This window comes from Crassostrea angulata, chromosome 3 (assembly GCF_025612915.1).
Source record: "Crassostrea angulata isolate pt1a10 chromosome 3, ASM2561291v2, whole genome shotgun sequence".
Taxonomy (NCBI): Eukaryota; Metazoa; Mollusca; class Bivalvia; order Ostreida; family Ostreidae; genus Magallana; species Magallana angulata.
Window position 1 is genome coordinate 12,317,383 of NC_069113.1, and position 27,180 is coordinate 12,344,562.

Sequence of the window (27,180 nt, forward strand, 5' to 3'; positions counted from 1 at the left end):
GTTTTTTTTTTTTTTAGCATTACGAGAATTTTTTTTAGCGTTTGTCTGAATTTCTCGTCATGATTTTGTGCAAGAACTGCATTTGACTATACATGTACATGTATATTGGTACGTGTATTTTGGAAGAACAAAAAAATTAAAGGTTATATAATTAGACATGACTAAAAACTACTTTATAACCAAAAGATATAATTTATGATAAATTAACTACATATGTATTTTGTTCCAATTGTTAAGGATAGACAAATAGTAGCTCAAAAGATTGTGAAGTTAGTCTTGGACTGCGTTATGTGACTCTCTATCTAATTTGACTTCTTTTATCGGTCCATTGGATAGTCACCGTACTTGGTAAGATAGTCTATAGACTGTATACTGGTACATGTATTTTGAAAGAACAAAAGTTATATAATTATAGACATGAAGATCCTTTTTGCGTGAATAGTACTTGATACACTTTGCTCAAATCTAGGCTGTAGCTTGTTTTTCAATTTCACAAAAAAAGGAAACCTCAATTTTTAAAAATAGTTTAAATGGGGACCGTTCATGAACCTTGCACAAAGCATGGAGAACTCAAGTTTGGTCATATAAAGGGCTCCTTCAAATCTTATATGGAATTTACTGTGTAATAAGGAAGTGTCTATATCAAAAAGGGCAGGGAGTTATAAAATCGTCATCTTTAACAAACTCAAATAGCGACTACATTTAATTTTTATCAGTTAAAATTAATTAAGCTTTTTATTAATACGATACGTGTAGAATATATATTATATATAAATATTTTTTATATAAAAATATTGCTTTAAATACATTTTTAAAAAAATCAAATCACTCTGACATTTAATAAGACTATAACTAAGAGATGGTCGATTGGATATGTTACAGTATGATACAGCCCCTACCCACCCCGGGCCTCCCCCTTTAAAATCATGCGTGCATGAATATTTGTATAATTAAACACAATGTCCAGTAAACATCAATTTAAAACGAAAAATTATAATTAACTGGGGGCGTGTGTATTAATTGTCAGTTGATTTGTCATAGAATAAAAAGAAAAAGCTAAACAAATCTTAATCAAGCGAATAGGTTTCCGTACAAATTGTTTATTCCGGAAGTCGGACGTGGAGAGAAAACTTTACGGAAAATATTGCGACAGCAAAAGTACCCTTTTTCTAGAAACTATTAGATTTCCATATGTATGACGTTTAACTCTGGAAATTTTAAATATTTTAGAAACAGTGTATTACATTGGATGTTTTCTTGACAATGAAGACAATCTAGTTGCCTGGATATTGTTGAAACAAGAAGAAAAGAAGAGAAATATGTCTCTGCTGTGATTGAGAAAATTCCAACTACAACTACACTTGTTTATTTATTTTTGATCTGCATACCTAAAAAGCAAACATGGTTTTAGCAGACTTAGGAAGGAAAATCACGTCTGCCCTGCGATCTTTGGGCAATGCAACGATTATCAATGAAGAGGTGAGTCTTACCAGTTTTATTTTCACATTTTATCATCCACTGTTCTACTGCTGCTTCAGACACGGCTAAGATGAAGTTTATCTAAGCACTTATATGCTTTTTATTTCAAACTATGTTGCAATTTGAATATCAAATAGATATACAGTTTTCATGAATAATTTGAAATTTTATAGTTACTAGATAGAAGGACCAGAACATTAACCAACTTACTGGCCTCCTTTATGGATAACTTTACTTACACTCTTTTTTTTATTCTTTTATTATTATTTTTTAATCCTCTCAAGTCACATTATATTTACCATCTTTTAAATGTAAACTGCATCCTCACTTAAATCAGGTCAATTTAGATTTTCTGATGCACCTCTAGCATACAACAATACTGCTAGAATGTCAGTCACCTTTCATCTGCAAGCCACCGGTTGTGATGATGAAATTTAACTGACACTATATCCATTAACTTTAAAGCCTTAACATCAGTTATCCATAGAAAGAAGGATACTACACCTGGTTGCCATTGCAATCTTGCCCCCAATTAAATATATTTCTGGTTAAGTTAAGCTATACTAAAAACTATTTAAATCCATAGATTTACTAACATATGATTTGTTGAATACTTCCAGTTCATTCATTTCAGTATCAATTCAATTATATCTCTAGTATATTTGTATTTTTGTTAGATACAAATGAATGTGGTTTTACAAAAATTGTTAAAACAGAAATTAATAAATGATATTTGTACATCCATTGCAACATTACATGTACATTATCTGTTTAATCTTACATCAGTAAGTTATTCAAAGTAATTTTGTTTTACTTTCAGGTTCTGAATGAAATGCTCAAGGAGATCTGCAAAGCTCTCATAGAGGCAGATGTAAATATCAAACTTGTCAAATCTCTCAGAGAAAATGTCAGGTACTGTATTATTTGCATACATATTAATGTCAATAGAAAATTCACATTTTTATGATGATGAAATGATGCCAAAAGACTTTTTCAACAGTGAAGAACAGAAAATATCACAAGTTAAAAAAGGACATTCAAGAAAACAATGCATTAATCAATACATTTTTCATTGTAATATTTCAGGTCTGTAATAGACTTTGATGAAATGGCAGGAGGATTAAACAAAAGAAGAATGATCCAGTCAGCTGTTTTCAAAGAACTAGTGAAAGTAGGTCAACCTTTGCAATAAAAACAATGTATACCCTTCATTACACCTAATACACTTACAATGTATTCACACAATTAACCAATGTATTTTGTTATATGTCATAAATGTTGACATGTAAAAAAAAATGTGTATTTCCTTTTAACAGTTGATTGATCCTGGTGTGAAAGCCTGGACTCCCACCAAAGGCAAAAACAATGTAATCATGTTCGTTGGACTTCAGGGAAGTGGAAAAACCACAACCTGTACCAAAGTAAGTAATGCAGGCACAGCCTTGTAAGGTAAAAACCACGGAAGAAATCTGTTTAATGATATTGTATGACATATTCCAAAATATTGTAAAACTGGGCAGGTGTTTTCTGAAGAACACAATCATGTTAATTGATGTGTCCTTTTTTAGTAAAAGAAGATCTGGAATTGCAAAGAGAAATATAAGAAAATATTTTGTGTTAAGATTTTAGATTATTTTGATGTGTCATATACTAATATTTTTCTCATTCTCTATTTTCAGCTTGCTTATTATTATCAAAAGAAAGGTTGGAAGACCTGCTTAATCTGTGCAGATACTTTCCGTGCTGGAGCTTTTGATCAGCTAAAACAGAATGCTACTAAAGCCAGAATTCCATTTTATGGAAGGTATAAATTTCAGTCAATTTATTAATAACATATACTTGTAAGTAAACAAATAATTAGTATGTGTTTTAATGTAAATTTCTGATACAGTTACACAGAGATTGATCCAGTGGTGATAGCCCAGGAAGGAGTGGAGAAATTCAGATCTGAGAATTTCGAGATCATTATTGTGGACACCAGTGGTCGTCACAAACAGGAGGATTCTTTGTTTGAGGAAATGTTACAAGTTAACAATGTCACAGTAAGCTTAATCTTTATTATTATTTACTTTCATTTTTGCCTTGTGTTTTAGCTATGGATTCATCAGTGACATCCAAAATCAACAAAAAGAGTTGCAGATACAATGATACTTTCAAAGATTTATTATAATTTTGGTATTACAAAATGAATATATGTTATGCCTTGTATTTGTTTGTAGAACCCAGACAATATTGTGTTTGTGATGGACGCATCAATTGGTCAAGCCTGTGAGTCCCAGGTAAGTTTTCCTCTTTTTGACCACCAATTTGATAAGGCTGAGCTGGGTATAAAAATTGCACTTGTTTTAGTGTTTACACATATACTGGTCAGTGCTGTTCTACACATGTTAACACATTCTTCTTGTAACACAGGCTAAAGCTTTTAAAGACAAGGTAGACATTGGGTCGGTCATCATCACTAAACTGGATGGTCACGCTAAAGGAGGAGGAGCCCTCAGTGCGTAAGTATTAGTGGTAGCAAGACATTGAAGGAAATTAACGATTTACTTTCACTGTTCTGCAGACCACTTTAAGAACTCTTAGAATAAACTGACAATTGTGGATGTAAAGGTATTTTATATTGCTGTATATGATTTCAGAGTGGCAGCCACAAAGAGTCCTGTCATTTTCATTGGTACAGGAGAACACACAGATGACTTTGAACCATTCAAAGTTCAGCCTTTCGTCAGCAAATTGTTGGGTAGGATTTTACTTCACATTTATATTTACAATATGACCAATATGTATGTTTACCTTTTGATGCTAATTTGTTTATTCTTGTGTCATCATAATGAGATATAAATGAATTAACCTTTCAGGTATGGGAGATATTGAAGGTCTGATAGATAAAGTGAATGAACTGAAGTTAGATGACAATGAAGACTTGATGAAAAAACTAAAACAAGGTATTATTGTTTTTATCATAATCATGATAAGTTCTTGATTTTTTCCTGTGATGCCTTCACGCTTTTTGTTTTGTATACAGTATAATGTTTGATTTTTCAAGAAAAAAAAGAAGACACTTTTATTGAATCCAGTAGTACACTAGTTTAGGGTTGTCTATTTTTCAGGTCAGTTCACTCTTCGAGATATGTATGAACAGTTCCAGAACATCATGAAGATGGGTCCTTTCAGTCAGATCATGGTAAGAAATTTGACTTGTTGTATTGTTGTATTGTAGACATGTACAAATGTATGTACTTGTTCTGGTGTCTGTATATCATTTATATTTTTTGTAAATTTAACTTTGAAGATTTTAATGAAAAATGCATTTGAAAGTGTTCATGGTTAATCATATTGGCTAATGGTAAAGAATGTGTACCAGGTATGTCATATTACTTGTAAACATCCAACAATGGCTTCAAAGAAAACAAAATTTGTAATGCGACAATAAAACCACACAACATCACATAAGATAATGCCAAAATAAGAAAATAAACTGTTTCTGCATGCTTGATATGGCACTCTGTTTTTCTTCACAGGGCATGATCCCAGGGTTTAGCTCCGATTTCTTGACAAAGGGAGGAGAACAGGAATCAATGGCTCGCCTAAAGAAACTCATGACTATAATGGACAGCATGAATGACAAAGGTAAGGGTTTTTAACTTAGTGTAGAAGTGTACCTTAGTACATGTACTTGATCAAAACTGGAAGTAAGCTTTGAAGCAGTGAACAGATTTTTATTCAGTATATATGTATTGCACAATAAAGTTGTCTCGAAAACTGTTTGGATTACAAAACATGTATTTAGAAGTCTTGATAAAAAAAATTGTTTTCAGAGCAACTTTGACATGGTTGATTTGCAAAACTAAGAAAAGATAGTTTGGATACTTTATCAAAATTTGTTGAAAAAATACCTAACACTGTTTATTTGGATTTTTTCTTGAAAGTGTGTTCTCTTTCCAAAACAGAGTTGGACAGTTTGGATGGAGAGAGGTTGTTTACACGACAGACGGGGCGGATCCAGAGGGTGGCACGAGGAGCGGGAGTGTCCATTCGGGAGGTCAATGAGCTTCTGGCCCAGTACAAGAAGTTTGCTCAGATGGTGAAGAAGATGGGAGGCATAAAGGGACTCTTCAAGGGTAAGAGATGTATAGACTAAACAAGGGTGGTATTTATGATTTTTTCTTTAGGGGTACAAAGTAATGAAAGAAGTACACCATGTACATGTATTGTGCTACATGTTAAAGACATTCCACTGTCCATGTATGTGTATTGTAGTACACATGTATTGGAATAGTTAAAATAAATGCACAATAAATACAAAACTAGTATATGTTTTTCATTTGTGACAATTATCCTGTTTGTCATTCAATATTTCATTTAATGTTGGACATACATGCACATGACCTGATTAATTGAAGTATCGGAATGGCAAATGAATTAGCTTTAGTTGAGACATATTTAGTAACTCTTTGTAATTCTATTTTGGTTTTTATGTAGGTGGTGATATGAGTAAGAATGTCAATCCTTCACAAATGGCCAAACTGAACCAACAGATGGCAAAGATGATGGACCCCAGGGTACTCCAGCAGATGGGTAAGTTTATGTACCAGCTAACTAGTTGAGTATAAGGTTCCTTATTCTAACTACTAACAAGTACACATTTCGTGTTTTTATAAATAAATGATTATCGATCTTTGTATAAGGGCATTTTTCATATGTTAAACAAAGAAATTTATTATTATATAGTCATCCATTAGTATATATCCACTGTGGTGATGTAGGCTATTTTTGTCAATGAAATATATTATATGTATAAGCAAATATAGATACATTTACATTTACTTGAATACACTATAGATACAAGGGATCGAGATGTATATTGGTACAAGTGATGTATGTTTAAATTTAAATACTTACAATATGATCTAGATCTATATGTATGTTGAGATGTGTGTGTATCCATTGTAGGTGGAATGCAAGGATTACAGGGGATGATGAGACAATTCCAACAAGGAGCTGCTGGAAAGTTTGGCAACATGTTTGGAAATATGGACAGATAGTGAACTAAATAAGGGGAAGGGATGAGAAAGTTATCTGAATTATGGGAAGGGATTAATAAGTGAATTGAAGTATGGGAAGGGATGAGAAAGTGAACTGAATTATGGGAAGGGATGAGAATGTATATGAAAGAATTGTGATATGAGTTAGTTGTGAAGGGTGTTGCCTGTAATCATGAATTTTTGTTGACTTTATATGATTGTGAATTTAAAACATGTACTTCTTTGTCATTTGCCTCATTTGGGACTTTTCAATACATAAATCATATACATGTAAATGAGTCCAGTTTGTAAATTTACCCTCCTTTTGTAAAACATTCTTGTTGACCATTGTGTGCATTTTAAGTACAGATTAAATATACAAATGTATTACTAACTGGCTGGTGCAGTTTTGAGTACCCAGTACTATATTAAGGACAGAAAAAAAATACAGATGTAATTCTAACTGGATTTCAGAATGGTGAATATCACTTTTTGTGGTAATTGTATTTGTATTGATTACATATTATGTAACATCTCCATTATTGATTGGAAAAAAATTTGTTGATGATGTTCACACATTTTATGAAGACCATGGCCTAGATTTAAAAATAAAAAATCTTTCAGAAAAGATGAGTACATGTTTCTGTTTGATGGCATGCCATGCCAGAAATGGCTGGGTCTTACAATGGCTACCCTTTGGTCAGTCAGAATTAATATACCTTTTTTTCTGCTACACTTCCAGTCAATGACCTCTGCTTCTTGATACTGAGCTGGTCATTGGAACATGCTTCCATATTCTTAACTTGAGCACAAAATCAAAGTAATCTACTTGCAAAAAAGATTTTGCCCTTGTGAAGGAAAATCATTTATTCACAGCATACATGTACTATTGTTGGTATGCAGTCTTAGTAGGTTGATAGATTAAGTGATGTCATATCTCCAGTTGGGCAGATATCAGACATGATACACCCTGCAGGAAGTAGATGAACCAAATTGGTATTAAGGTTATAAGGTCAAAGTTGAAAGGTAAAACTAATTTTGACAATACATGTAATTGGTAGGTTAAAAGTTGTCCTCCCAATCTCGAGAACAAATATGCTTAACAGAAATAAAACTGGTTCACCTGTATATATACCTCCTAGGAATTGAAGACCATTAATGATTTTATGGTTATAAGGTCAATCTCCAGGGAACTCTGGAAATCAACTGTAAACTGTTGTCATTTCAATAGTTTGAACTCACTTAATTGTTCAAGAGGCATTAAACTGAGTTCACTGATACCCCTTCAGGAGTAATAGTATAAGATGATAAAAACCTGGAAGGCATCATCTATTGGAAGTCAACCATATTTACAATGATCTTTGTTGCAGATTGGAGGTTTTTAAAGGTAAAACCCCTGTTTACGAGATATCTATACTTACCTGCATCAACTTTTTGCATTTTCCCCGAGCTGCCTACGATCATGCCTGAACTTTTGAGACCACCCCTGTGGTATCATCTAGTGTTTACCCATAATGCACAAGCATACTTCCGTTTCAGTTTTGTGAGGGCCTACACAACTAGGACCCAATGAACAGGGGTGGGTGATGCAGGTAAGTATAGATATCTCGTAAACAGGGGTTTTACCTTTAAAAACCTCCAGTTTACATCAATATCTATACTTACCTGCATCAACTTTTTGCAGAATTTGTAGCAGAAATATTGGGCGGGATTACAATCACTATCATATAATAGTAAAATAAAGAATACACTCACCCAAAAAGATATTCTATTTTTGTTCTTTTTCTTTTGCCCATCTCGATGTATCAAGAACTGATGACTTGGCAAAGCGAGCTTCTCCTTGAGGAACATCTCTCATATAGAATGAAGTAAAGGTGTTTTCTGTTGCCCAATGAGCTGTCTGTAGAATTTCTTCTAGAGTTGCACCATTGAAAAGGGCCCATGAAGTTGCCAATCGTCTTGTATCATGTGCACGCACATGAGATAAGGTCTCACTGTTATGTTCATACACAAACTTTACTAGTGACACAATCCATCTTGAAATTGAATTCTTGGATGCTGGTTTTTGCGAGTCCGATTTGTAAGTCAAGAATAAACACTTTTCATCACCACGAGAAGACTCTGTCCTTTTTAGGTACATTTTAAGTGCTCTACAAGGACACAAAAGCAAGTCTCTACTGTCTGTTGCAAAGCTATTAAACTCTGGTATGAATATTGGTTTCCATGGCTTTCCTAATCTCTGAGTTTTGGCTAAAAACTGTATATTTGGTAATAAACGTATTCCATTCTGCTCAAGACGTAAATGTGACTCTCCAATTGAAAGAGCTTGAATTTCGCTTACTCTTGATGCTGTTGCCAGAGCCACAAGGAACACTGTCTTCCATGTAAGGTACTTCATATCGCATGAATTCATCGGTTCAAATGGGGAGTCACACAACTTCCAAAGAACAGTCGGCAAATCCCAATTTGGAAGTAATGGTCGTACATTAGGTTCAGAATTGTATATTCCTTTTATTAACTTTGACAGATCAGTGTTGTTACTGACAGAACTATTGCTCCAACCCTTATGCATAGATGCTATCGCTGACCTATAACCCATTAAAGTATTTGGCTTACAATTACGTTCTTCATGCAAATAGATGAAGAAGTCTGCTAAATCAGCTACAGTGGCCTCAACTGAATCCTTTTGGTTCTTGGCACACCATTCCTTGTAGATTCGTATTCTAGCATCATACATTTTTCTTGTTGACTGTCTTCGTGAGTTGAAGATAAATGACTGAGCTTTCTCAGAAAATCTATTCTCTGTTCTTTGTTGTTTGAAATTTTCCAAACCGCCAGATGCAGACTTTCTGGACTTGGATGAATGAACTGCCCTCTTTGAGTCAACATGTCTCTTATTATTGGAAGTTCCCTTGGAATGTCGACCAATAGATGTAGTAGGTCTGGAAACCATGACTGTCTTGGTGAAAACGGAGCGATGAGGAGAAGAACACACGACTCCTGTTCCACTTTCCTGAGTACTTTCGGAATTAATATGGGAGGCGGAAATGCATATGCAAACATTCCTGTCCAATCTACAGCTAGCGCATCGCATTCCCATGCCAAGGGGTCTGGAAACGGAGAACAAAACACTGCTAGTTTCCGGTTTTCCCTTGTTGCGAATAAATCTATGTTTGGAGTGGGAAAAACTCGAAAAATCTGCTGAACTATTTCTTGGTTGAGACTCCATTCTGTCATCTTGGGAATTTGTCGCCCTCTGGACAACTGATCCGATATTACATTCTTTTTCCCTGGAATGTGAGCTGCTTTGAGCTGTATCCCGAGAAGGTGACACCAATGCAGAATCCTCCATGTCATCACGCATAGGGCTGCAGACTTTGTCCCCCCTTGGCGATTGATGTAAGACACTACTGTTGAATTGTCTGTCCTCAGCAAGACTTGCCTGTGTTTGACATTGTCCCTGAAGTGATGAAGTGCATTCTCCACTGCACTGAGTTCCAACAGATTTATATGTGATGACTGTTCTATCACCGTCCATTTCCCCGACACATTGCGATCCTCTAGGTGGGCTCCCCACCCGTAAGTTGATGCATCCGTCCACAAGGTTAGGTCTGCTCTGAAGCTCAGAATAGACGTTCCTGCCAGAACATTCCCTCTCTCTATCCACCAGAGAAGATGTGGGATGAGGAAACTGTCCATTTGAATCAAATGATCCAGTTCGTCCACATGTGGACGCCACTGGGACAGAAGGCAGAACTGAATGGGACGCATCTTGAGTCTGGCAAGAGGTACCAAATCTATACAGGCTGCCATTAAACCAAGGATTCTGAGGAATGTACGTGCTGGGATAAAAGATTCCATAACCATGGTAGAAATTGCCCCAAACAGACTGAGAAAACGGTCCAAACTGGGGTAGACCATACCCTGTTGGAGGTTGAATAGTGCTCCAAGATAAGTTATCTGTTGCGTTGGCTGCAGAATTGACTTGGATTGATTTATTACCAGGCCCAAGTCCATCAGCAGAAACAAAGTTCTCCTTAGTTGATGAACTAATGTCATTCGATCTGCATTTTTGAGAAGCCAATCGTCCAGGTACATGTAAATGGAAATCTGTTGACTTCTTAGATGTGCACCTATTGCCCCCATTAATTTCGTAAACACTCTTGGGGCTGTTGCTAGACCGAAGGGCATTGACCTGAATTGATAATGGATATTGTCTATGCAAAACCTGAGGTATTTCCTGTCTTCTGGATAAATTGGAACATGTAGATATGCATCCTTTAGATCTATTGATGCCACCCAGTCTCCTACATTCAGAGCCTGTATTACTGACCTTAGAGACTCCATCTTGAAATGTTGATTTTGGAGAAATATATTTAACGGTTTCAAATTGAGAATCGGACGGTAACCTCCGTCTCGTTTTGGAACAACAAAAAAGGTGCTGTAAAACCCCTGACCTTCCTGGGTCTTGGGAACAATCTCTATGGCATGCTTTTCTAATAAACTTTCTATTTCTTCTAAAATACATTGTCTTTGGACGACATCTTGTACATTTGTTATTCTTACTCCTGTATTTGGAGGGTGTTTTATGAACACAAGTTTGAGTCCTTCCTGGACTATTTTTAAAATCCAATCGTCGGATGTAATTTTCATCCACTCCCTGTGGTACGAAATGATCCGACAGCCTACTTTGGCTGATTTCAGCAACTCGAGTCGAGTCTCTAATTGATCCGTCAAAATTACTTTGGGGGACGAAACCCCAAACGATCTTGTGCAGAGCCACGAGTTTGACCTCTGAAGGAACCTCTTGAATTGAAATTTCGTCCTCTTCCTATAGTAGTCTTTTGATTCTTTTCTGCAGCAAACTTTCCCTTCTTTGCAAAGGATGACTGCTGTTCTTTCGGTTCCGAGGTGCCCACTGAATCATCTCTCTTTCTTTTCCTTGCAGAACTGAGGGCTGAACCATCTCTCTGCTTTGAACCCCTCAGGTGCTGTGTTTCTTTAGCATCGCGCATACTTTCTGCACTTGCGTGAAGAATATCAAAATACTTCCCACAAAAGAGCTTAGGATTCAGAGTTGTCTGTACAAGGAGTTTGTTTTCAGTTGCTTTGTTTTTAAAAGCCAAATCCTCAATGTGAATGGCTCTGCGGCTGCAACTGCACCCACTAACATGCGGGAAGTAACATCAGCCATTGACTTGAACACCTGCATGAGTGCTTGTAGGGCCTCTGTCTTGTCCTCATCAGATACAACGTTATCAACGTAGGACGTAATTAGAGAGGCATATGTCAACTCTCTTAGAAGAAGTCGAGATCCTTGATCTATCTTCCATAACTCATTGTTGCGTGAATGCAACATAGGGTTGCGGAAACGGTAAGAATTTTTGTTTCCTTTTCTCCCTGTTGTAAAACTGCTGTCCTCAATGTTGTCATCAAGGCGCGGCGTTGTGCAGTACTTGTCAAAGTCGGAAGAAGCGACTCGGTATTTTTCATCATCTGATGCTTTATAAGTCCGAATCGCACCTTTTCGCTGGAATTCTTCATCAACATCTGTTAATGTGTTTAAAATGTACCCATCCATAGGCAAAGACTGTTGTGGGGTAGATGATTTTGTCCCAATCAAACGATTTGACATGTATGATTTGAAGTCTCGGCTCTGAGTTTCAGAGGCATCAACTGAGTTGATGTTCAGTTCTGTAGACACTTTTTTAACAAAATTTTTCCAGTCTACCATGCATGAACCATTAGAATCTGTGTCATGCGTATGTACTGAACCCAAGACAGAGTTATCAAACTCTGAACGATTATCCTCGTGAACATCAATAACATCATCAAGTGAATTGCTTAAGACTTGATCAGTTTCACCTCTGTGGCTTACCAGATCATCGTCATCCGATTCTCTGGAGCGTTGATCATCTGACGGTCGAAATCTATCGAACCTGTTACACGCCCTGTCTGAACGAACATCAGACGTAATAGCAATGGTCGGTTGTTTATTCGAATCCTGGACCAACTCTTTAATTCTAGCGTCAATCAACCTTTTCATGCAATTCTCTTGATATTGCTGCCATTGGGCTTCGAAATTCCCCAACACGAAAGGCGGAAAATTACCTACTTGAGGTGGGACTGAACCCTGCGTCAAGTCGCCGCCATTTTGACTCATTTCTGTCGGAGAAAGAATTTCTGACGCAGCTACGTTTCCCGCAGAGGAAACTTGACTATCAGAACGATTGCCACTATTCCCCACAGAGGGAACTTCTGGATTTGGCAATGTAGCTGACTTTCTCCCCGCTTCAGATTTCTTTCGCTCGATCATCTTTCTGATCAACGTCCGTTTTTCCTCTGACCACTTACTGCAAACTTCGCATGGAAATGCTTCGTTGCAAACTCTGTGTCTATAGCACTCTGCGTGGTCATCCAAAACGGTCATTTCTCTATTACATTTTACGCAAATTTTAAATGAATCAGACATTTTAAGACCGCAGGCTTAAGAAATTTTAATCGAAGAAAAACACGCGGCTTTTCTTCTCGAATGCCCGAACAAAACTGAGACGGAAGTATGCTTGTGCATTATGGGTAAACACTAGATGATACCACAGGGGTGGTCTCAAAAGTTCAGGCATGATCGTAGGCAGCTCGGGGAAAATGCAAAAAGTTGATGCAGGTAAGTATAGATATTGATGTAAACAAACTGTGTAGTTTTGGAATTGAAGGAAATAATCATTTGAAGTCATGTTTCCTGTTATGTCAGCATTAGGTACATTTTTAAAAGCTCTGCTTTCAATGAGTACAGAAATCCATTGATTGATTTGAACAATGTGCATATAAAGGGTAAATCTATTGAAATAAACTGTGGAATCACATATTGTTTGCTAATAATTTTATTGGAAAAACAGCTGATAGTAAAACAATTATGATCGATTGTAAAACAATAGGTATAATAAAAAATACAAAATATGATCACAGTGTCATGTTTAAGAGGAAAAAAATGTAACTTACATTTGTAAACCTCTCTAAAACACTTACAACAGAGGAAATAAAAAACAAAAGCAAGGAGAAAAGGAATTCTTCAGATCTCTGACTTCCATCCATGTTTTCCTATACACCAGTCCACCTTACAACGGTGAACTGAAAAGTTTGCATATTCATAGTAATTCTCATGGAAATTGATTATAACACTGTACTTAAGACTAGCGTTCATAGCAACAAAGCGCAAGACTAGAGTGTTCATAAGCTTTCATAGCAATGACAAGTAGCATTGTAAATACAAGTACATGTTTACATATTTACAATCTGATATGCATTGTTAAAATCAGATTCAACACAGCCTTTATATATACACCTTTCCTATGTAGTTAAAACTTGGGAATGGATTGTTCATTTCATGAGGTCATCTGGTCTCGGACATCCACTATATTCGAGTTATCTGTGTGTCTGTTTCCACAGTTTCCATGTAGTCCCCTCCTGTGGCCCCTTCTCTTTCTGTATCTGTCTCTGACTGCTTCACCCAGGGACCTTTAATGGAATTTAAAGCAAAATGCATAAAATGACAAATATGAGATATTGTATTAAAGCAGAAGCATTATAAAAAACATTTACATGTATAGTAAAACACGCTTATAATGAACACGCTTATAATGAATTGACCCTTAAAGCGCAGTGATTTTCATTCCCCATGACTTAATTACATGTTGCAAACCTGATGGAGATAACAAATTATAGTGAAGGAATATCTCTGTTCCCCGACACTTCGTTATAAGCGTGTTTTACTGTACAAGTATCAGACACCAAATTGACCAACTGTGACTTATCGTATGTCTGTGGTATGACCTCCACACCTATATGTAGACTACAACATATAATGAATGTCTTACCTGTGGTCGGGCCCAGCTGAGATGGTGCAATGTTACACACAGAGGGAGCGGGGCTCACATAGGGAGTGGGTGACCTTGAAGAAGAAAGGTCACATTGTTCCAACAGCTTCACTAACTCTTTTGCAGTTGGTCCACCATCTTTTACAGTACCTGTCAATTTAAGGTTAAAGATGATACCAACTCTAATCAATTAAATGGTACATAATGTAAATACACATACCCTGGTAAATACCTGGTAGGAATCTGTTGTAAAAATTGGATGGTATATAAGTGGATAAACATGCAGCTGGTGATCAATGGATATAAAGACAGACATAGACTGTATAAAACAATCTTTGATTATAACATACCGGTACTGGTAAATTACATTATGTAGATTCACTCTTACCTTGGTCACTTTTAACCATTTTATCAAGTGCTGTAGTCAAATCCCACATCTGGAAAAAAGGCCAGACTGAGAGATGATATAAGTACTAGTATGCTATGAATACTGGCACAAAATGGGGAAATTCTTAATGTCTTATAAAGCGGACTCAGATCAATTAAGAAAAATTACATTTATATTAACTTGGTATCTTTAGGGATCATATTCTAATTATTAGAAGATGCACTCACCTGAATTGCCCCATTGGAATGACCTGTAAAGAGGTACCTGCGTGGTCTAGACCCCATGCGGTTTGAGCCCTCACACTCATGAACACAAAAGGCACTCACATTGAAGGAATCTACTGACTTTATGACACACACTCTAAAATAGATACCGGTACATGTAAATGCTTATTATGAAGTACCGTACCTGAACTCCTAAATGTAACATATATGAGAAATTTCAGTTTAAATAGTATTTTATAAATATAAGCTTCTTTTTTTATGCGAATAACCCTAACAAGTTTGAATTTCTTATTTTCTCTCTTTACCTTTGACCATTGGATGAAAGTCTGATAAATAGCTGATTTGTTTCAGGTACAACTTTTTGAATGAAAACTTGCTGATCGTCTTGTTCACCATAAGGACCTAATAAACATAATGAAGAGACATATAGAATATCACACTTTTGTTTTGATCGGGCGCGGGCCGATACCATCCGAGGGCTGATACCAGGGACGAGATCAAAACAAAAGTGTGATGTTGTTTATATCATATATCTAAAATCAAAGACTTTAATTCAAATTTAAATTCAAAATAAGGAATATAATTTATCATGAAGAAGCTATAGATTTTTTTCGGATTTACAAAACTTGTTCGTTTTTATTTCTTTTTATATGTGTTAAAACTGTAAGAGTTGTCGGACTTTGTTGACAAACCATAGCCATTTGAAATACAGTAGAAGAAAGTCTGTCGTCAGAAATGAAGCACTATATTCTAGAATTCAAAATAATCGAGAGAGAAACTTCCCTCCTACGCAGCTTCGTAATGAGTCAAATTCTTTCACTGGGATTTCGTAAGTTTCCCGTCAGATTCCATTCATATTTCCATTCATATTTAGATCCATACTTTTATAGCAACTAGAAAGTTGTTTGAGAACGTTCAAAAGCGCATCCATTGCTTTAACCCCTTAATTTTTACAGATTAAGTCTCGTTCCATCCTTCTCTATATCCTCCATAATTTAAATGTTGATTGATATTAAATAAAGCGTGCTATTGTTCTAAATACACAACCCTTGTGTAGGTTACCTCCCCTTACTTAGATACACATCACTCTTTGGCGCTATTTTTGAATTATCATTTTTCAATTTTCGGTAATGAATAAAAATATTCAGACGTGTAAGGTGATAATTTGTATTATATATTCGTTATTTTATCGTTATTTCACAAACTAGTCTTAATATAAAGCAGAGATATATGGAAATTATCGATTTCAAATTTGAGGGCAATACACCCCCTTGACGACGGGCTGAGACAGAGAAATATCAGCCACGAGGGCGATACAGCCCTAGCTTCCAGTTGCTGTCTCACCTAGTCCAAAACACGTGTATCAGGGCTAATACCGTATAACGGGTATTTTTTACGTGCTGCTAATTTTTAATAATTTTTACGAGTTTTATAAATCCGTAAAAATTAAACGCGTAAATTTTCACAGAAGGAAAAAACACCGCATGTAAATTTCTACATCGTACGTATGAGAGTAATGTTCATGACCTTTAGCTCAGTCCCTGACGGCTGTACATGTAGGTATATTTGAGCGTTTTTGGTCACGTGGTGATAACAGTTCAGATCTTTCATTCAGTCTTGAGTATTTTTTAAAAACTACGTATAATGCCACGTTAGTAGGTAGATGTCTTTTTTGGTTGGGAGAGAAAGAAAGAGAGAGAGAACAAAATTTTGAAATTGAGTTGTCTTTCTTTTTTTCCCGGTAAATAGAACTGAGACGAGCACATGGTGTACATCAATGATGATATCCAGATAAATAGGAATAAGTAAAGTGTATTTCACATATGTAATAAAGTTAAATGTGTAAAGTAAGGACTAAGTTTATTTAATAATGCATTAAAACATCGGTTTTAAAACTTAAAATGTCCATTGCACTTATACATAGAGTAATTAGGATTTCCTACGCCTCTAAATATGCAAAATGACCGTTATCGCCTGTGGCAGTGTTTATATAGTAATTATCGTGACCAAGCACATGTAACCTAGCTTTTCCCACCTTTGGCTGTCTTCTACCCTTATTTTTGGCTTACTTTAATGATTTGTTTTCACTGAACACCGTTTATATAGTCTATTATATAAATTAGATAGCACACAGTAGAGAAATTGAACAGACCTAAAATGCCGCCGGTTTGGAAATATTTTAAAAGAACTGAAGATTCAAAAATCGTAAAATGTCAGCTGTGCGAAGTAAACTTATCCTATACGGGGGGAACGACAGACATGTTAAATCACACTGGCGTCGGAAGGGGGGGGGAGGAGTATACCTATACTTCCAAAAAAAACCCAAAAACTTACTTACCCTAATTTTTTTCTTCAAAAATCATGAAATTCCTAATCCGTGGGGTGGGGGGGGGGGGGCTAGTATGATTCTGAATCCAGCTTTTCAATCTTTCAAGGTAAATTTAGGAACAATTATCTTTCCTGCGAGAAAAAGTGGGGGGGGCTGAACCCTTTATCATGCTATGTTTCTAATGGTTAGGTATAACTTTCCAAAAAAAGTGGGGGGGGGGGGAAATATTTTAAAAGAACTGAAGATTCAAAAATCGTAAAATGTCAGCTGTGCGAAGTAAACTTATCCTATACGGGGGGAACGACAGACATGTTAAATCACACTGGCGTCGGAAGGGGGGGGGGGGAGGAGTATACCTATATACTTCAAAAAAAACCAAAAACTTACTTACCCTAATTTTTTTCTTCAAAAATCATGAAATTCCTAATCCGTGGGGTGGGGGGGGGGGGGGGGGGCTAGTATGATTCTGAATCCAGCTTTTCAATCTTTCAAGGTAAATTTAGGAACAATTATCTTTCCTGCGAGAAAAAGTGGGGGGGCTGAACCCTTTATCATGCTATGTTTCTAATGGTTAGGTATAACTTTCCAAAAAAAGTGGGGGGGGGGGGGGGGGGGAAATATTTTAAAAGAACTGAAGATTCAAAAATCGTAAAATGTCAGCTGTGCGAAGTAAACTTATCCTATACGGGGGGAACGACAGACATGTTAAATCACACTGGCGTCGGAAGGGGGGGGGGGGGGGGGGGAGGAGTATACCTATACTTCAAAAAAAACCAAAAACTTACTTACCCTAATTTTTTTCTTCAAAAATCATGAAATTCCTAATCCGTGGGGTGGGGGGGGGGGGCTAGTATGATTCTGAATCCAGCTTTTCAATCTTTCAAGGTAAATTTAGGAACAATTATCTTTCCTGCGAGAAAAAGTGGGGGGGCTGAACCCTTTATCATGCTATGTTTCTAATGGTTAGGTATAACTTTCCAAAAAAAGTGGGGGGGGGGGCAAAGCCCCCCCCCCCCTAGCCCCCCCCGGTTCCGACGCCTATGAATCACACTCGTCTTAAACATAAGAAGGAATTTCTACAAAAGTGACCAAGGTTTTACAGTTATCAATGTACTTGTTCATATTTATTTACACTCTTACCGAGTACCCAGGTACTCGATCGGAAAAACGTCCGAGTAACCGAGTACTAAAAATTGACCGATTTGACATCCCTAGTATAAACACAATCATAAATACATGTATAAGGAATCGTTAACAGAAAAACGTTTTTCTGATTTGTATGTGTGTTAACTGTAACAAAGTCACTGTAAAATCCCCCCCCCCCCCCCTTTTACCACAGATGATTTTAATTTTTTCGGACACGGCCAATTCGTAAAAAAATAACGCGTAAAAATTCAAATCACCCTATTTTATGACAAATTCGTAAAAAATTACAGCAGTAAAAATTACCCGTTATACGGTACACTACTACGTATATGATATATATGTATCACAGAACTGTAGCAAGTCACTGTATTGATAAGTTTACTTGCAAATAAAAATATCTTTAGTACTGTTCAGAAACAATTTAGTTAAATACTTTTTAATATTTATTTGTCATATAATGGAAACTTACAAATCTTAGCACTGAATGTTTTCAAAATCCATTCATCAAGAGCTTACCAATGTCATTGCTAGCTGAGTAACTGACAATAGGATCAACGTCTTCTAAAGAGACGATCTTGAATGAAGCCAGGGGAGTGGATCCAGGCTGGGTGGAGATCATTCCTCGAAAGCGAGTCACACTCCAGGTTCTGACATGATTGTACTCACTACATACTAGACAAAAGGAAACCATCACATTATGATAATCTATCAATTAATGCTCAATATTGTAACTGTCCTCAATCAACCTCTTTGAACATATTGTACATGAGCATCTTTCATTACATACCGGTACATGTAATGTTATTAAAAGAAAAACTTTTTTAAAAAGTTTTTTAAAACACATTTAAAAGATGTATCCATGAATCATCAAACAAATACTGATTGTGTTTCAGACATCAAGCATGAATGCTGTAGTACTCCTGCACAAATATCTAAACTAGTATTATTTCATGTACCACTGTATGTAGAATTAAAATCCTCACTATAAGTCTTTTAAACATTTCAACAAATTTTCTCAGTATGAGATATATCTCATACCAGTCCAACATATCACTTTCAAACTTTCCACATAGAAGTTTTTACCGACTCATGCACTTACCTGAGACTAGGTGTTTTTCTGATAGCATCACCTTGATGACCGGACTTCTGTGAACTGTGAAGGTCTGAAATAACTGGGGACCACTGCCCACTGTCTCTGGGTGCTGGACAATGACTCTAACTGTCCCAGAGCTGGTGCCATATGCTATCTCTATCCAATTACCACTGATGCCTGCACATAAAAGAAAACAAATCAATTTCTAAAGCATAATCAAATTGTCACATTAACACATATTTGAATCCCTATATGATTATTCACCTTGCAAGGAACTGCATGGGTTATTTTCATAAAGTTATAGATGTTAGTTCGAACATTGAAATAAGGTTTTTATAATAATGACTGCTTTAGGTTTGAGTTACTGCTTGGTTATGGATATGAAACACATGTACTTCCTGTTTTTTGGGGTGTAAAATAGAGTGAGATAACTAGTTTTGGCTGCAAGATAGTTTGAAATACTGACTGGTTTTGGTTGAGATAGTATGAGATACTGACTAGTTTTGGTTGTGAGATAGTATAAAATACTGACTAGTTTTGGTTGTGAGATAGTATGACATACTGACTGGTTTAGGTTGTGAGATAGTGAGATACTGACTAGTTTTGGTTGTGAGATGGTGTGGAACACTGACTAGTTTTGGTTGTGAGATGGTGTGAGATACTGACTAGTTTTGGTTGTTATATAGTGTGAGATACTGACTAGTTTTGGTTGTGAGATAGTGTGAGATACTGACTGGTTTTGGTTGTGAGATTGTATGAGATACTGACTGGTTTTGGGTGTGAGATAGTATGAAATACTGACTAGTTTTGGGTGTTAGATATACACTGAGAGCAGTGACCATGTCCCCTGATGGGTCCTTATACAGCTCCGTCACCAACAGGTCATTGTCCTTCATACGTAGAGGGAACTTCTGCATGTCTAAGAAGTAAAACATATTGTTGTATTTAACTGCTATCAGTACTATACAAATGCACAGCTGTGTGTATAAGAAGTACATAAATTTCTCACCTATATAATAGATGGAGCCATTTTCACAGCCCAGCAGCAAGAAAGAGCCTGCTGTATCATAGCTGGAAACTGGAACTACATCCTGGATCTGTATAGCAAAAACATGTATAACTTGTGAAGTTTACTTGATACATGAGACTGACTACAAGCAAAGATTGATACTGGTCACAATGAAAATCTACACAGCGGCATGTTTCTACTGAGCTACATGTATAATGAACAAGTTAAATAAAATAATAATAAAGCTGAGGAATTCATAAGTAGGATATATCACATTGTTAACGACTGTAATAGTGGCTACACCTGTTATATGTGAGAGCAGACATTACCTGCCAGTGCTGACTCATGGCGTGCCACACCCCCACCTTCCCTGTCTGACTCAGGGCCACCAGCTGACTACCAATGAAGAATAAGGAGTCTACCGACACATTCAGACTGAACTTCCCTGTAAACGAGCATCACAAATGCTTTGCAAAAACTGTTGATTTTGTTAGAATTGCCATTATCAAATTTGTGGTACTTTTACAAGGGTGCATATTTGAATTTAAATCATCTGCGAGTTCTAATATTTTTTAGTACATGTAATAAGTTTATATATAAAATCCCCTCCAATTACCAATATTGTCTTTAAGTAAAAATATATCAAAGATCAATGATCACATAGCACTTTGGAAAGTAAAATAAAAAGAAAACCATGATAGAGTTATATCACTAATGTAATCATTGACAAACATTTTTATGGAGAGATACACATTTATATTTCTAAACTCTTACCAATCTCCCTGCTTGTTCCATCGTCTGCCACACTCCAGAGCTGTATCATGTTGCCCATTGCTGCTGCCACCATTTTGTTGGGATTTTCAGGATTTAAAACTTTGGCATTAATAGCTACTCTCTCTACAACATCCTCCATGTAGGGACTTGTCCATCTTAACTGCCAGCCTGCTGTATCCTTCATTCTGTAATGTCATCATTTTCATTCAAAGTTCTGTATTGTAAATATTTCTGGCTAATTTGTAATATGCATAATAAATGGCATAGACTGATTTTAAAAATTACCTGAAGCAGCATACAAAATAACAGTATTTGAAAGTGCACTATTTAAGAAAATACCTGAAGCAGCATACAAAATGTGGATAAGCAACACACAGCCAATTGTGATGACCTCTAACCATGGTAACCTTCAAAGGTTCGTCATGACCTAGAAAAATACAAGGGGACTTGTCACTTCAAAACTCTCTTTCTTATCCTCCCAATGTGAATCTGGAAGAGGACAGTATTTCTTTCTTCACAGTAAAGGACGATATTCGATAAGGTCCAGTTGTGTTAAAATTGAATTATACACATGTATGTATTAATCTTTTTTTTCAGCAAGTTTCTAAAGCTTTACGCTTAACTTTAAATTTTTGGGCATAAAAAACACTTCCTCCCACACATAGTCCTTTGCTGCAACCTTCTGCAGTTCATAATTTCATTAACGGGTACTGCTTTAGTATACAACAGTTTTCTAGACTTACATGTACTGTGGTGGATAAGCATTTTGTCCAGAACAGCTGAGTGACAAAGCAGAACCTCTGAGGCTGGTCGAACCTGTCTGTGTTCACCTGACTGGACGGTTACACACATCTCTGACACCGGGCGGGAGGACCTTGCACTCTCAGCATCATGTCTATAAATAAATAATTACCATTAGATGTAAGGTAAAACTTTAGATTATAATACGTCCTAATAGACAATGTACAACCATCTAATTAAAAGTTTAACAATAAAATACATGCAAAGCTAAGATCTGATATTCCAGTCACCTTGATACAGATCCTGGACTTCTGGCACAGGCACCCTGACCCCCTGTTGCTCCTACCAGATCAACAACAGAAGTGGAATGTCTCTTTTTCTCTGCTGATGGAGGAGGTAGAGGTGGTTCTGGGTAAGAAGAGACAAATATTTAAGTATTTTTTTTTCATCAAGGAAATACTGGTACATGTACATGTATACTGTACATCAATGAAATACCGGTACACTGTACATATACAGTATATATGAGGTGGGCATTTAAAAGCGTTAATGTTGTTTCAGAATCTTTCCTTCCTTGTCTTTTTAACTTGTTTGCACCTTTATATTCAATTATGTGTATTGATTTCAATGATAACAGGTATCTTTAATTAGGAAAATATGTAAAAAAAAAAAATCAGTCAATCAGAGACAATTTTTCCATTTTTAGCCGGGCTCTGCTGAAAGCAGAGTCCTGGCTATAGGCAGGCAAATCGCCAATGTTACTATAAATAGCACAGATAAACAAAAAACCAAACAGCGTCAAGGTAAAGCTTCCGCTATACCAACTAGATACACAAAGAGCCACGTTTTGTCAAAAGTGTTGGCATTTTGTTTCTTCCTTTTTTAATTTCTAAGGAATTGTTTATCTTTTTTAGTTTTCTTATTAATAACGTGTTTTTAAAACATTACTATGCATTTTGGACACATACAATGCGCATGAATTTCCATGAACTACTTTGCTGCGCGATGAAGAAACGGGGATTGAATATATAATGCTTGTTGCAAAATTCAAGGCAGCAACTGTTGAACTTTTTTACTTCTACTAGACAGACATATTTTTTGTTTATAGCCGCTTACAAAATTTGGTCGCTCTCTGATGCTTTGCCGACATTAAAAGCATGAGAGAGAGAGAGAGAGAGAGAGAGAAGAGAGAGAGAGAGAGAGAGAGAGAGATTTTCAGTCTTTACTACACAATATGCATACAGACACACCAAAAGAGCCCGGCTTTCAGTACTTCAGTACTTTGATTAATTAAAGTACTACAAGGTGTCTTTACTAATGAAAAAATAAATTATAATCGGAGTCTGTTGTTACAGGATCATCCAGCAGTTTTACTACTGTAGTACATGTACTGACCTGGTGGGTTGAGATAACCATGGAATAAAACATCACCACAAGATGCATGTTCTAGGTCTTCACATAGAGTCAGTCTACTCACTGTAATAGTATCAAGAATCATGTTGACTTGAAAAACCTTTTGCAGTACTGTACATGCAGTATGACATCAATTTGAACAGATTAAAAGTTATAAATTATCAGAAAAAATTTACCTAGAGGTGTAATGCCAAAAAATTCTGCCTCATGTCTTAGTGCTGATATGTCAACATTTCTGAAATAATAAAGTCAATTTGAATTTACATTAATAACACTCAAGGAAATTTTCTTCTTTAATGAATAGTGAAAACTCAGAAAAAAAGTTTTTGCTACATTGAGGTTGTTTATTCATATGTGATTTTTTTTAAAAACGTGCTTTATAAAATCCTCCAATTTTATTTTGACAAGAATGTGAACTAAAACTACCACCACTTATGATTTATATATTTGTAAGTAGTGATAATAAAACACACTGCAAATCTAATTAAAATCTGACCATTTTGTTCACTCAGGCACGTAGCTACCCAAGGATTTAAAGCAAAATAGAAAGTCACATCCATTTGATAGTTCAAGATCAATGATTGGTCAAACGTATCATGTACTGAATATTTATATTTGAAAGGTCTTCGAGACACAACCTTCTACTGAGTTCTTTAAAACCTTCTGTAGCTAACCACATGAGATAATCAAATGATCTAATTTTAATCAAACTGACACCAAAACTGTGTTTCATATTTACAACAAAAAGCATCCCATTTCTTCAAGTATATTAGGGCCCTATCTAATGACCTTAGCACATTCAAATTAAGACTAATTAAAAGTTTTCCATTTATAAAAGAAAGAAACTGAAACACAGATAATGATTTATAAGATCTTTTACCCAAAGTCCACCTCCTTTGTTCTCATAAAGTTTAGTATCACAGAAAATATCACTGGATCTCGATCAATGAAAATCTGAAAGGTACAGACAATGTATCATGTGATAAAGATTTGTGTAAGTCAGTTGTCCATGAAAATTAAAATCAATTGACATAGTACCGGTATACTTAAAATTGCTAAAATTACGATAAATAAACTTACAGCCCCAGTTTCATCCATTTGGGATGATATTCTCCCACTCAGCATACTGAAAAGAAAAGACAATCGGTTTTATATTTTACATATAGATTTTCTACCACTTAGCAGCTGGACGTTATATTAAATTTTATGGACTGATTCGGAATTCGACTACAGTGCAAATTTACCCATTATCTCTATCATGAATTTTAAAAAGTGTGATAAAAACCACAGCTTTAACTAAGATATAGCATATGCTGCCAAGGTACACCATACATTTAAGAAAAATTTCATCAAAATCATATTGCCATGCAGAAATTAGTCCCTAGTTTTACCCCTTACATCTGTAACCAGTAACAAAGCTTTTGTTTTCTGGTGACAAAAAGTAACATATAATATGATAAAACTGTTTATTTCCTTCAGCTAGATGGTTTTATTTTATCCAGTAACAGTTACAGCTATTATATTCTCTTGATGACACAGGGTAAAAGTGGTGGCAGAACTTTTTAGCAGGGGAAGGGGTTACTTTATTGGTTACATTGGTTATGACTATATTCTTTTGGTAACAGAAGGTACCAGTAATAGAAGTGACAAGCCTTTAAGTTTTCCTATTTAGCAGTGGAGTCCTATTTTATTTAGGAACAATCATGGTTACAGCTATGACATTAAAGGGTAAAAGTGGTGAAAGTAATTTACATGATTCACAGAGGCTAGTTTTATTTTATTATATTGATTAAATTTGTTACAATGGTTAATCTAATCCTAAACCCTAATTTTATCCCTAAATTAACCCTTATCCTAACTCACTCTAACCTAACCCTCCCCCTAATGCTAACCTAACCCAAACCTAACCTATTTTGTAATCACTGTAATCTGTCACAAATAGAAAAGATTTGTAAATCTTTCACAATCAAACACTGTAACATATGTAACTAATGTTATCATGTTACTGGTTACAACTGGAAAGAGGTAAAAGTCTGGACTATTCTAATTTTTGGCCATATACCGTATGTAGCTGAAGGGGTAATGAAAATCCTTATTAATAATTCTCACCTTGTAAAAAATGAATCTGGAATCCATATCAGAGTGTGTCTTGATGTTGAAAACCTGCATTGAATAAATACATACATGTATAAAGGATAAAGTGGTGGAAATTACCATGATCACTGATCAAGCTCTTTGCTGATATTAAACTGATAAATGGTCTTGCACTGCACAGCAAGAATATTTTAGGCCTATTGAAGATAAATAATCTTGATATTTACCTTTTCCCTCCAACATTGAGATGAATGACGTCCCCTGGCATCGAAAAATGTTAAGTTTATGCCACTTAGCTCACCTTTTATACCTTAATCACCCAGAAAAACATCAATTTTACTAAAAATAGCATCTACATCCCATTTTCTAATTATGGAACATGAAAATAGATAGTTCAAACAAAGGGTATTCGTATCATGCATTTGAAACAAATTTACTTGTTGTAAAAAAAAAAGCATACGTACCTCTTCATGAATTATTAGCATATTTAATCAATAGTTATACAGCTAAGGAATTTAATCGCTAAAACGTATATATGAAACAATAAATGCATGTACGAATTAACTATTAATCTGGTTTTTCAAGGCTTTCTGAATCGGAACAGTGAACCAGACAGAGATGAAAGGACACTACGTTGACTTGAGTTAGTTGACTTATTAGGTTAGAACAGCTTATGTATTACAATGAATGTCTTGAAACTAACATTTAATTATGTGCTTTATGTTAGATTTTAATGCAAGTGTTGATGTGTATGCTAAAAAATGACTTATCAATTAAGTTTTTTTTATTCGAATTTCCTCTGCAATATCCTAAAACTGAACGAACAAGTCTGCTGATAAGATATAGATCTAAACGTTTTACGAAAAGCAACTTCTGACATTAAGCTGAATATGTAAACGGTGTGACCGTTGGACCGAGCGCAGATTTAAAACAGTGCAGTTTGATTTTTGTAGAACAAAATTTATTTGAAAAGCACACTGTAGGATCCGCCTGGTTGCCAACTCATATCATTAGCCAAAGTTTAACTAAACGTTGCGTGTTCAGTCTGTATAATGATGTCATGTTTCAGAATTAAAACGTACACGTTTTGTCTTTGGAAATAGCCGAAGAGAGTAACGTTATTCCGAACTTTTTTATATTTCTTCTTTCATTGTTTATCAATTTTTAAATTGAATGATTTCATATAAATGCCACGGTAATAAAATTGAACATTTTATTCAGTATCTAAAAGATCAGTTCCTTGGTGTTAATGTTTTATATTTTCCATCTGATAATTTGATAAGACATACATACTCATAGAACCAGTTGTGTTTTTTGATTGAAGCACTATTGAAACTTATCTGGTGTCCTCTTTTATTTCTTTTAATTCAAATTACCTTCTCTTGAAACAATGGAAATTTTTAATCGAGTTTAGGGGCAATATACATCGATAAGTACCAGTCAATCAATGATCAGAGTAACCTTTTAAAAACAAAATAGCTGCCAGAATGGTGGCGCCCAGGGCTGGAAGAAATTTTTTTGGCCTTAGTACCCCTGAATCAACCTTCATTTTTCACTGATTTTCTTATATTTACGTGTTACCATTAATCCTC

The 27,180-nt window shown here is 35.6% G+C and overlaps 2 protein-coding genes and 1 pseudogene across 2 annotated transcripts; 1 reads left to right on the forward strand and 2 right to left on the reverse strand.

The window, feature by feature from the left end:
• The first annotated feature begins 1,128 nt into the window (after positions 1-1,128).
• Positions 1,129-7,136, forward strand: LOC128178051 (signal recognition particle 54 kDa protein). Its single transcript, XM_052845042.1, has 15 exons — positions 1,129-1,479; positions 2,300-2,391; positions 2,566-2,650; positions 2,796-2,900; positions 3,159-3,283; positions 3,371-3,521; positions 3,699-3,758; positions 3,892-3,980; positions 4,119-4,219; positions 4,338-4,424; positions 4,590-4,663; positions 5,001-5,109; positions 5,430-5,600; positions 5,962-6,057; positions 6,433-7,136. Exons 1-15 carry the CDS (start codon positions 1,402-1,404, stop codon positions 6,522-6,524), a joined length of 1,515 nt encoding a protein of 504 aa, XP_052701002.1. The 5' UTR covers positions 1,129-1,401; the 3' UTR covers positions 6,525-7,136.
• Positions 7,137-11,214: 4,078 nt separating this feature from the next.
• On the reverse strand, positions 11,215-13,187 carry LOC128176538 (uncharacterized; annotated as a pseudogene).
• A 181-nt stretch (positions 13,188-13,368) lies between these two features.
• LOC128176537 (BTB/POZ domain-containing protein KCTD3-like) lies at positions 13,369-25,982 on the reverse strand. Its single transcript, XM_052842946.1, has 20 exons — positions 25,816-25,982; positions 25,604-25,657; positions 24,575-24,620; positions 24,375-24,448; positions 23,671-23,729; positions 23,477-23,557; positions 22,372-22,489; positions 22,084-22,235; positions 21,680-21,767; positions 21,341-21,525; positions 20,896-21,011; positions 20,567-20,654; positions 20,360-20,476; positions 19,564-19,734; positions 18,981-19,136; positions 15,295-15,391; positions 14,993-15,125; positions 14,766-14,814; positions 14,378-14,527; positions 13,369-14,018 (listed from the first exon to the last, which is right to left on the reverse strand). Exons 1-20 carry the CDS (start codon positions 25,854-25,856, stop codon positions 13,915-13,917), a joined length of 2,079 nt encoding a protein of 692 aa, XP_052698906.1. The 5' UTR covers positions 25,857-25,982; the 3' UTR covers positions 13,369-13,914.
• Between the last annotated feature and the right edge of the window lie 1,198 nt (positions 25,983-27,180).